At 35.3% G+C, this 12,719-nt stretch overlaps 1 protein-coding gene across 6 annotated transcripts in view; it reads right to left on the bottom strand.

Annotated features, from left to right (window-relative positions):
* The window catches only part of SOS2 (SOS Ras/Rho guanine nucleotide exchange factor 2), an 86,070-nt gene that overhangs the window by 35,599 nt on the left and 37,752 nt on the right, over positions 1–12,719 (bottom strand). For 5 of the 6 annotated variants that reach the window (XM_015570489.1, XM_006773754.2, XM_015570487.1 and 2 more), the window contains one exon: positions 8,847–8,945. The exons of the other annotated variant lie outside the window; for it this stretch is intronic. In XM_015570489.1, the coding sequence (XP_015425975.1) occupies positions 8,847–8,945 (99 nt within the window). The remainder of the gene's footprint in view (positions 1–8,846; positions 8,946–12,719) is intronic. 6 annotated transcript variants of the gene reach the window in all.

The raw sequence follows: 12,719 nt of genomic DNA on the forward strand, positions 1-12,719 counted from the left end.
TACAAGTCCTATATAATAAAGAGCTAATATGCTAATTAGACCAAACAGCAGAATGACCGTCTGGATGACCTTCCAGATGAAGCTGGGGGTGCAAGGGCCGGCCGAGGCAGCTGGGCTCTGAGGGCCGAGTCCCTTGCATGAATTTTGTGCATTAGGCCTCTATCTTATATAATAAAAGCCTAAGCGACCATTACGACGGAACAACAAGAAAGACTGGTCACTATGATGCGCACTGACCACCAGAAGGCAGACATTCAACGCAGGAGCTGCCCCCTGGTGGTCAGTACGTTTCCACAGGGGGGGCGCCTCTTAGCCAGCTGGGGGCAGCGCTAAGGAGCAGTGAGTCGAGCAGTAAGGAGCAGTGAGCAGGCGGGTGGTAAGGAGTGAGGGGTCCCAGACTGCGAGAGGGATGTCCGCCTGCTAGCTTAGGAATCGGGCCTAAGCCAGCAGGCGTACATACCCCACGGGGTCCTGGACTGCAAGAGGGCACAGGCCTGGCTGAGGGACACCCCCTCCCAACGCCCCCCACACACAGAGTGCACAAATTTCATGCACTGGGCCTATAGTCTTTATATATAAAAAACCTAAGCGACCGTTTGACTGGTAGCTATGACGCACACTGACCACCAGGGGGCAGACGCTCAATACACAGGCATGGAAACATGGAACAGACTGAGGAATCTCAGAGGGGAAGGAGGAGGGCAGGAAGAAATTAACCAAAGATCTTACATGCATACTAGAGGCCCGGTGCACGGATTTGTGCACCGGTGGGGTCCCTTGGCCTGGCCTGTGGGGATCAGGCCAAAACTGGCAGTATGACATTCCCCGAGGGGTTGCGAGCGGGTATAGTTCAGGCCAAGAGACCCCACCGGTGCATGGGCCTCTAGTTTGTGATAATATCCTTTCAGTTCCTTGCTGAGGAAAAGCAACCATAGCTGAATGGTTCTGAGATTGTTTTTGGAATATGCGGAAAATTCAAATGTATCAACAATTACTCTCAAATAGTATCATTCCTTTTTATTCCTTTAGTATTTCAGTGGTATGTCTTAGAACAAAAATATTCTGTCACAATATAACTACCAACTTCTGGAAATTTAACACTGGTAAAGGTCTATTATCTAATACCCACCACATGTCCAGTTTTGTCAATGTTCTAATCCTGTACGTTAGGGTCATTTCCCCACAATGTAGGACCTAGTTAGTGCTGCACTTAGCTGTCATGTTGCTACTGTCTTTTTAAATCTGCAACAGTTCCTCGGCATTTGTCTTTCATGGCCTCCCTGAATAAATAACACACACACACACACACCCCTATAAAAGCCCTATATATCCAACACCCATATTAATTTTTTTTTCTAACTTCCCTAAATAGAGTTAGTTACTCCTGCTTCAGTGGTCCCATAGTACTACTTACATTAGGTACTTATATTGTAACTAGAGGCCTGGTACACAACATCCATGCACTGGGGGGGAGGAGCCTTCAGCCCAGCCTGCACCTTCTTGCAGTCCGAGACCCCTCAGTCCTTACCGCCCACCTGCAGCGGAGGTGGGAGAGGCTCCTGCCACGGCTGCTGTGCTCGCCTGCCGCTTCTGGCTGAGCGGTGCTCCCCCTGTGGGAGCACACTGACCACCAGGGGACAGCTCCCGCATTGAGCATCTGCCCCCTGGTGGTCAGTGCATGTCATAGCAACTGGTCATTCCGTCACTTGATTTATTTGCATATTAGGGTTTTATTATATAGGATTCTTTGTTTGATAGTCATCTTCTTCACTAAACCATGACATCCTTAAACATGGGGATATGTTTTGCTCATTTTTTGTAGTATCTGCAAATGGTAGGTACCCAATAAGGTAATTAGAATGAATGACTATTGTATAAATACTTATAATTTTAAATGTTTAGACAAATGACAACCATGAACATTTACTGAGCTCTTATTCTATGCATGTTCTTTTATGCATTAGCTTATTTAATCTTTGTCACAACTCTGTAAGGTAGGTGGTATTATTATTATACACGTTACAAATGATGAAACTGAGGCATAGAGCAGTTAAGTAATTCACCCAAGACGAGTAGGAGAGTCTGTATTCAAACCTGGGAACAAAATTCAGGGCCCATTTCTGCCATTACTACACTGCTTCTCTACAATCACACCAGATACAATTATGCAAAGTACTGGTCTATGCCGAAGCCTGGTGACCAGGAATTGAAAGGGATTCCTTCCATGTTAAAAACAAACTGGATAATTAATAGTTTAAGAAATAAAATGAAGTTAAGTGTGCTTTGGAAAAGAGGTCAAAGAGATTAATGCCCTTGCAATATGTGCTTAAATTAAGTAATACAGTGGAAGTGAACTTTTATTAATTTGTAATATCTTATGAACTTGGCTGAAGAATATACTCCTTGTTTAACTTGACAATCATTATTCTCCTTAGTTATCTATATGTATATCTTGTCCAAGATTATGCATTTCATGTAAGTTTTTTCTTAACTCTTTAAGACTTCACTTAAATACTTAGCATGGTTCTCTTGAATTCTCAAAAAATGTTATATCTACTATAGATATCTGTGTGCCTAAAGCAAGGTAAATTTTAATAAGTCATAAATTTTCTGTAATTTATTGTGGATATATATGTGATCAATTCTTTGTTTTGTAACAATAAACTTCTCTATAGGTTTTCATAAAAATAGAATTTAAGTAATTTGGTGGGAAATTCAACTCATTTGTATATTACTTTTCTTTGTGTTTTAAAAAATGCATTATCTTTCTTCAGTGGTCTTTGAGTGATGTGTCAGTACTGAAAAAGTAAATATTATGTAGTAAAATAATCTTCATAATCTTTTTCAAGAGCCAGAACATTTCCTTTAATAACATTATCTCAAGCTCTTGATTTTATGAATACACTTACTCAAATATACATACACAGGAACACAAAGACAGTGACAAAGCACATATTACCTGTTAACAATTAGTAAATCTAGGTGAAGGGAGCTCACACTATACTATTTTTGTAACTTTTCTCTATGTTTTTCAAAGTAAAAGGTAAAAGAGTACTATCTAAAAATTCAATTATCTCATATTTGAAATACTGGCTTATCTTTCCCAATGAACCTCATTGAAGTTATTAGTACTAGGTTTTCCTGTTAAGCTTTAAACTAAAGTAGGATAGATTAAGTTCTCTTGAGAGGAGAATTTTTATTCTTTTCATTACTAAATTTCCAAAGAATGACCAGAGAGTTAGAGAGCAAAAGAATATTATTTGTCTTTGGAATAAATCAATTCTGAAATGAGAGAGTAGATGTGTTCTTAATAACAGAAGGATAAACATAAATGTTTCCTCAGAATATAAGAAGTATATTATAAAGTTACTTATAAATCAAGAAATAGTTTTTTTTTCTTTTTCCTCTTACATAAAAATGTATATGTTAAGAACAAAATCTAAAATTTATCTGAGAAAAAATAGAAAATGAAATAGTTCATGATTAACCCCAAAGATGTTCAAATGAAAAGAACAAAAAGAATATATTATCTATAAAATACACTTATTGATTTAATAAGAATAATCCAATAATGTACTCTAAAATAATTTCAGGCAATCTATAAATGATGTCCTATCAGTTTTCATTATAGTTGTTTTTCTATTTTCTTATCATAAATTCTGATTCTGGGAAGTAAAGCTTGAATAGTATTTAAATGCTATGTCAACACATAAATCTTCCTTGCTATGTGTCTGAAGCAGACATTTCAAATTAAAACTGCTCCGGATTGTATTTACTATTCCCAGAGAAATGTGAAAGCCTAAGTCACACTGGTCCAGCCTTTTTTTATGGTTATCATCCAAAATGAGCATAACATGAAATGAAATTTCTTTTGGATGAGAACTTGAGCCCAAACAATATCACAAAAAGTCAAACTACAGAACAGGAGAAAATATTTAGAAATGATATATCTGATAAGGTATTAATATCTAAAATATGTAAAGAACTCCTAAAAGAAAATAAAAATATAAACAACCCATTAAAAAGTGAGCAAAGGACTTGAAATAAACATTTCTCCAAAGAAGATACACAAATAACCAATAAGCACATAAAAATATGCTCACTATCACTAATATTTAGAGAAATACAAATCAAAACTACAATAAAATACCACTCCCTACACATTAGGATGGCTACTATCAGAAAATAAAAACACAGAAAATAACAAGTGTTGGCAGGGATGTAGAGAAATTGGCACCCTGTACATTGTTGGTGGAGATGTAAAATGGTAGAGTTGCTATGGAATATGGTACAATGTTTTCTCAAAAAATTAAAAACTATAATTACCAAATGATTTAGCAATTTCACTTCTGGGTATATATCCAAAAGAATTGAAAGCAAAGTCTTGAGGAAATATGGATATATCCATATTCATAGCAGCGTTATTTACAACAGCCAAGAAGTAGAAGCAACCCAAGTATACAATGACACTGGTTGCATAACAAAAAAGTAAACACCACTGAAGTGAACACTTAAAAGAGGTAAGATAATAAGTTTCATGTTATGTAGTTTTATCAAAATTAAAAATAAATAAAATGCTATATAAAACCAAAAGTATCATAGTCAGAACAGATATAAAAATAAAGGAACTTTTCATCTGTTCCTGTGATAATTCACTTAGCCTGTGTCTAGAACAGTGATGGAGAACCTATGACACGCGTGTCAGAGGTGACACACGAACTCATTTTTTTGGTTGATTTTTCTTTGTTAAGTGGCATTTAAATATATAAAATAAATATCAAAAATATAAGTATTTGTTTTACTATGGTTGCAAATATCAAAAAATTTCTATATATGACACAGCACCAGAGTTAAGTTAGGGTTTTTCAAAATGCTGACACGCCGAGCTCAAAAGGTTCGCCATCACTGGTCTAGAATTAGTCCTTATTTCAGTGTTTTTCAAACTGCATGTTATAATCCATTAATGCATCACAATAATTTTTTTTAAATGGAAGAGAATGTCAGAGTACACTGCATAAAACTTTGTGTGTGTGTGTGTGTGTGTGTGTACAGTCATAATGTTAAATGTAGTTCTTACTAAGGATCATTCCCACTGTATAACATACAGGGTGATTCCCACAGGACAATAAATGCCAGAAATAAGTGGGCCACTTTGTAGAATATCTAGGCCCTCTGGATCCCACTAATTAAGTATATGCTTCCCAAGAATTAGTAAATGTTCCCAAATATGTTGATGCCAGTTGTGCTTATGTTACAATTATGTAATTTGATTACACATTTTATAAGTCAAAGAAGTATATATACATATATATATGTATATATGATATTTATGTGAAAACTCAGTCAAATAATTTTAAAGGCAAGTCCCTTTAAAAAGGTATAGGGACAACGAATGTAAAAGATTTGGAAGAATTATAAAAACAGATTTCTGCACTAAGATTGCTTTACAAGCACCTTCAAATTCATGTTTCATCTAAAAGGGAAATAGAAATCATAAAAGATAATTTTTGTGACTCAGAAAAATTCATATTCAAAGAAAATATTTTAACCTAAGTCAACAGATTAAGCATATCCTTCCTATATAATAAAAGCCTAATATGCAAATTGTCCCCTCAACCAAGAGTTCAATTGGGAGTTCAACCAGGAGTTCAACCAGGGGGCGGAGCTGGCCGGCCAACCTCCCTCCAGCAGGCCCTGCCTGATCAGCCCCGATTGGGTGGACTGGCTGGACCCCACCCGTGCATGAATTCATGTACCAGGCCTCTAGTAAATACATAAGTATATATAAGATTTCATTTTATGATTCTTTGCTTTATTTTAACTAACTAACCAATTACTAGTCCCAATCACAATAGCTAAGAACACTTGGAGTCCAGTGATTAATTGGCGGTAAATGTAGTTATAGCTTCAGGATGAGTAAGGCCAGCACAGTTAATATCCTGACCTTAGGTGCAGATCTCAGAGACTTTAAAAACTAAACATCCAGATGAGAAAAAAAACAAAAAAACCCACCTTCAATTACTTCAATTATAGAGTCAAACCAGCATTTTTAAATGTTGGCCAATATTAGAAGGCAATTATAACACTAATGATAGGATTTCCAATTAGACATGAGCATTACCTAAAATGTTTTAGGACTCCAAATACACATCTGGAGCTGCCAATGTATTATTCACATGAAGCCTGTAATCTTTCTTTTATGAGTTCTTTATGGATCCATTAGTCTCCATGGAGATATACACAATCAAGTGGCTCTATTTGTGCACAAAAGCTAGTGAGCTCCAGCGTCACACATTATGGGTTATAAGATTCCCTAAAAAAGAATTCTTGAGGTAGGCATTCATTAGAAATCATCAAATGAATACCTTGCCTAGATGCTTATAAAATATAGAGTTATTCTGGTTTTTATTTTAATATTATTACTAATGAGTTAGATAAAGTCTGAACAGTGTCTTTTAAGCCAACAACCTGGTATCCTAAGGGAGAGGTACAAAATGCTGAAGCAGAAAGATTCCTTACTTACAAAAGAGCAATAAAAAATGTCGGGAAGAAAATTTTACTGAGCAAGATATGTTGAAATTACAATTGAAAAGGGAAATAATCTCAAAGTAGGCAAAAGTCCTTAGATGTTAACTGTAGTTAATAAATATCAGTAGCTAGTAGGTAGAGAAATGAAAATGGAGAGTCTAAAAAAAAATCTCCATCTCTCCATATGCCCTTTTGGTGTCTTAAATATCAAGAGAAAGTGCAAATGGAACCTAGAGTGGAAAAAAAGAGCACTCAAATTCTGATGCCTGTCCAAAGGCAGCAGATACTCTTTTATAACTAGGCAGTAGTGCTTTAAGGCTCAAAGAATGAATAATAGAGGGAAATCACCTATCACTCATCAGTGAAACTATAACCCTTAGAATAAATATAGAATACATTCAGGTTAATTAATGCATAGCAACAAGAACAAATAGAAACGTGGAATACAAAGACAAACCACATAAAATACTCAAAATGGCGAAAGACTTAACTCCACAAAAGGTTATCCAAGAGACCAATAAACATACTATACACACATTCACTAATAATCAAAGAAATACAGATTAAAACCATCAGAGACTATTATAAATACAGCAGATGACAGAAATTTTAAAGTATGAAAATATGCATAAAGAAAGATATCTCATGCATTCTGGAAGGAGTGTAAACTGTACAACCCACTTTGGAAAGCTGCTTGGCATTATCTATTAAATGTGAAAACATGCACACCCTAAAACCAAGCAATTCCATTCCTAAGTATATACTCTAGAGAAATAAAATGCATGCACACGTGTACCAAGAGATACATAAGAGAATGTCCATAGCAAGTGTTATCAGTAATAGCAAAACAACCAGAAAAGAGTAAACAAATCATGGTTTATTCAAACTGGAAGAAAACTAAACTATAACAACATATAAGAACATCAATAAATATAACTTTGAGATATAACATAGAAAATAATATATTGATCTAATAACAATTTGATCTAATTTACATAAAATTCAGAAACAGGATATATATATAGTGATATATACATAGTATATAGAGTATTACATATAGTATTAGTATATATAGTATTACATATAGTATTACATATAGTATTACAGTCAGGGACATAGGTGTTTAAACTGGAATCAAAAGCAAGGAAGTAACTGCCATTAAGTTAGGGTAGAGGTTTAGCTTTGGGGTGTTTACACATTATATTTATTTATTATGTAACACACTTATGTTTATGTTTTATTACATACTTTTCTGAGAAGTATGCAATGTACCATAATAAAGTTTATATTGCTTATTAGAACCTTTAAGAATACAATATATTTTTATGTTTACTAATCTTTGAAAAGAGCTCAAGTTTTACCATAATTCTTTTTTAAATGTTGCTTGGGTCCTAGCTAAGAATGCTACACTGCATGAAAAAATATGTCAACTTCTGAAGTTTTTTTCTTAATAAGTTAAAGCAAGATGAAAATTTAGAACAGTCTTATGTATAGAAGTTATTTATTTAAAACAAAAGTTAAGTCCATCCGGTGTGGCTCAGCAGTTGAGCGTGGACCTATAAGCCAGGAGGTCACAGTTCAATTCCCAGTCAGGGAATATGCCCAGGACGCAGGCTCAATCCCCAGTAGGGGGGTGTGCAGGAGGCAACCAATCAATAATGTTTCTCTCATCATTAATGTTTCTATCTCTCTCCTTCTCCCTTCCTCTCTGAATTCAATAAAAATATATTTTAAAAAATATTAAATATAAGTTAAACCATTGTTGCTGTCTGCCTCCAAAAATTAATTTTAAAAAGTAAACTCTTGCCCAGCTAGTGTAGCGCAGTTGGTTGAGTGTTGACCCATGAACCAAGATGTCACTGGTTCGATTTCCAGTCAGGGCACATGCCCAGGTTTTAGGCTTGGTTCCCAGTAGAGGGTGTGCAGGAGGCAACCAATCAATAATGTTTCTCTCATCAATGATGTTTCTATGTTTCTCTCCCTCACCCTTTCTCTCTCTCTAAAAAAAAAAAAATCAATAAAAACATTAACTTAAAAAAAAGTAAACTTTTTTTATAACATTAGTACTTTGAGAGTCTATATTATGAAATGACAGATGAAGATACATTTTCCTATCTCTACCCACATGGAAATGACATGAAGATAAGTAAGAAATTCAAGCTTTTCTTCATGTTCTGTAATAAGAAGTAAACATTTAAGATAATTTATTTTTATAAATAAAAAGTATTTTAAAATAATCTGATCAGATAAAAAAAACAACACTAGTTTTTAAGCATCATAAATGCCAGTACTTTTGGTTCAGAAAGCTTTCATCTTACCTTTAATAATTCAAAATAATGCCAACAGTGATACACAGGCACTAGCATAAGACGTGGAAGGACATAACGAACTGCCTCTCTAAAACCATCAGCAATAGACTGCAAAGCAAAAAGATATAATATTATACCGCTGATATCAAGGATATATATAACAGCAGTGCCGAACAGAAATAGCTTTTGAAATTACAAGAAACAGACTTAATAAAACTATAATGAAAAACATGTTCTTTATTAAAATTGAAGAGCTGTCGATTAAGTTTTTTTCTCCTTTTTACTCCTTAAAGTTATTAAATACTTAAATTTCTTCATCTCTTACATGGCTAAAATAACTTTTGCTATAGTCCTCTCAGCTTTTCTTAAAAAAAAAAAAAATGGGGCTCCACATACTCTACAGTAATTTTGAAAAGTGATGAACTTTTTCTCACATTTTTATGTCACCATTTGAAATGCTTTAAATTTAAGTAGTTACAAAGGATATTTTGGGGGGGGTGTTATATATATATATTGTAAATATGATATAAATACATTTCACCAAACAATGATTTAAAAAATTTCAGATTTAGCTCATTTAATTTATTAAAAATGTCTGTCATATCACTTAATTGACAGAGCCAATCTTCACTGTCAAAAAAACCAGTCAGATCAGACTCTTTTTCTGCAAAAACTCTGACTTCATTCTTAAATTCAAATACACATGTTAATGTCACAGTCTTAAGTATGGGAAGCAGCTAGAAGAACCGAACACCCAGGTATGGGAACTTTAACTTTACAAAAGTCTCCATCTTCTTTCTCCCACTGTCCAATGAATGGTGAAGTAAAATAAAAGTTAAACCACTGTTGCTGTCTGCCTCCAAAAATTAACTTTAAAAAGTACACTCTTGCCGAAACCGGTTTGGCTCAGTGGATAGAGCGTCGACCTGCGGACTGAAAGGTCCCAGGTTCAATTCTGGTCAAGGGCATGTACCTGGGTTGCGGGCACATCCCCAGGAGGAGATGTGCAGGTGGCAGCTGATCGATGTTTCTCTCTCATCAATGTTTCTAGCTCTCTATCTCTCTCCCTTCCTCTCTGTAAAATAATCAATAAAATATATTTTTTAAAAAAAGTACACTCTTGCCCACCAAGTGTAGCTCAGTTGGTTTTTTAAAAAGTTAATATTCACCCTGTTACATCCATCTCACTTCTTAATTCTTAGATATATATGACAAGACATAGGTAGATATGACATGCCATTTCAAGTACCAAGAGTTTTAACAATCAAAAAAGTTCTCTTGGAATCTTTGCTTTGCACTCAATGAACTTGTGACATTGTGATTTATAAGATATTTCATCTATATCACAGTTCCAGGCTCCCCAAACCCTAGGAATTTTCGAAGTTTAGAGAGTGAAAAAAAGTGCAAAAAGGTGCCTTTTGTTATATTAATGATGACTTTTAGACTGGGGTTGGTTGCCAGGAGAACCAACCAACCCTGTGATTAGAGATCTGGAATTTTCAGCCCCACTCCCAGGCCTGATTTAGGGGAGGGAAGAGGGGCTAGAGATTGAATTCAATTTCCAGTGGCCACTAACACTGTCAATCTAGACTACCTAATGAAGCCTCCATATAAACCCAGGAAGGGAGTTCATTTGTCTTTTTGGAGAACTTACATGTTGGGGGACAAGAATGTTTCCATGTGCCACTATGCTGAGGCCCCAAGCTCCAGGGGGACAAGCTTTTTTGTTGGGAACCTCACCCCATGTTGTCTGTTCATCTGACTGATGCCATATACCCCTTAATATCATTTTCCTTAGATATACTTTCATAATAAACCAGTAATCTAGGAAGTAAAATGTTTCTCTGAGCCAATTTAGCAAATTGAACCTAAGGAGGGAGTCACTGGAACCCCAATATAGCCAGTTGGTCAGATAAAGCAAGAGCCAAGGCTTGCTGCTGGCATCTGAAGAGTGTGTGTGTGTGTATGTGTGTGTAGCTGGAGAGACCAATATTGCATGATTGAAGCCTTAATCTGTGGAATCTGGTCCTATTTCCAATAGTGACAGAACTGATTTGAATTCTTGCTGGTGTCTGAGAATTGCTTGTTGGTGGGGGTGAACTACCCCTTACTTTGGAATTGGGTCCAGGAACTCCATTCAGAATTATATATCAGGATAAATACATTTTTTTCCTGACTGGTGCCCTGGAAGTTTTTACACCTTGGATCAATGCATAATGGGAAATTCAATATGGTTATAGGTAATTGGTAAGAGAAATTGGAAAATAGAATGCAAAAACACAAACAAGGTGGCAGGCAGACTAGAAACTGATCCCCTTAAAGTTATCTGTGCTCATATATCGCCTGAAATATCTTAGTGTATAGCTAGGGTTACATATATCTCAGTTTTAAAAACTAATAGTCTGGCCTGGCTGGTGTGGCTCAATGGCTGAGCATCTATCTATGAACCAGGAGATCACTGTTCGATTCCTGGTTGGGGCACATGCCTGGGTTGCGGGCTCAATCCCCAGTGTGGGGTTTGCAAGAGGCAGCCAATCAATGATTCTCTCTCATCATTGATGTTTCTATCATTCTCTCCCTCCCCCTTCCTCTCCAAAATCAATAAAAACATGTATTTTTTAAAAGAAAACTAATAGTCTGTAGAATACATGATTTTCTAAAATATATAAGGGACTTATAAGTCAGTCATGTTGGTTTTAAATATCATTATGCATGATTTATTTAAATTGGTATTTCTCTTCAGATAAATAGACAGTAATATATTATATGAAGAAAGAATCTCATATGTTCCCTTTAAAAGATATCCTCATAAACACTCCCATAATTCTCACATATTAATTGAAATTAAATTGTAATTTGTTCAATAGACTTGGCAACTATTAGTTGGGCCAAAGCTCATATTTTTAAGGTGTGCTATACAAATTCTAAAAATTTATTTATTTATATTCTTTATTATTGAAATTATTACATATGTCCCCTTTTTCCCTGTTGTCCTCTCCCAGCCTGTCCCCACACCCCACTCCCGTCTGTGTCCATTGGTTATGCTTATATGCATACAAATTCTTTGGTTGATCCCATCTTCCCCCCCATCTCCTCCCCCCACCTAAAATTTTTTTTTATAATTTTTTTAAATGAAGCATTACTTTAGCTTTTTAAAGTTTATATAGTACAAGTGAGTTTGGCCTGCAAAGGGGTTTTATCTAACTCTTTCAACTTCACTGAATATCTGAAGCAATAGTTGAAATAAATTGCACCCTAGACGTCAAATCACACAGTAAGAACTATTAATAACGTAGGGATAAAACAATAAATATGAGTGCTTTAAATGAACATGCAAATACCTTATTGGCAGATTGTCCAATTTAACAAGTGTTTACTTAATGGTTTATATCTACATATAAGATTAACTTTAAAAAATGATTCCTTCATTGAAATAAATTTTGAGAATTAGATATAATTTTTATTCCACATTGACAAGCTTTTGAATAGACGTAGAATAAGGTAATGGGAATGCACGGTAAACAAGGCAGGGAAAAGATGGTAAATGAATATTTACATTTTTGAAGTGCCCATGGGATGTCTAAGTGAATTAAGGCAGCTGACTATATAAAGTGTACAAACACTGCTCAAAATAGAATTATGGCTTAAAAATACAAATATGAAGTCACCAATAAAAGGAACTGTAACCCTTTGCGACAGCATGATTGACCTGGAGATTATTATGCTAAATGTAATACACCAGTCAAAGACAAATAGCATATGATCTCACTTGTATGTAGAATCTAATGAACAAAACAAACTAATGAACAAAATAGAAATAGAGGCATGGATACATGAACAGACTGATATCTGTCAGAGGGGAAGGGGGTTGGGGGCTGGATG

This window comes from Myotis davidii, unplaced genomic scaffold (genome assembly GCF_000327345.1).
Source record: "Myotis davidii unplaced genomic scaffold, ASM32734v1 scaffold847, whole genome shotgun sequence".
Lineage (NCBI taxonomy): Eukaryota > Metazoa > Chordata > Mammalia > Chiroptera > Vespertilionidae > Myotis > Myotis davidii.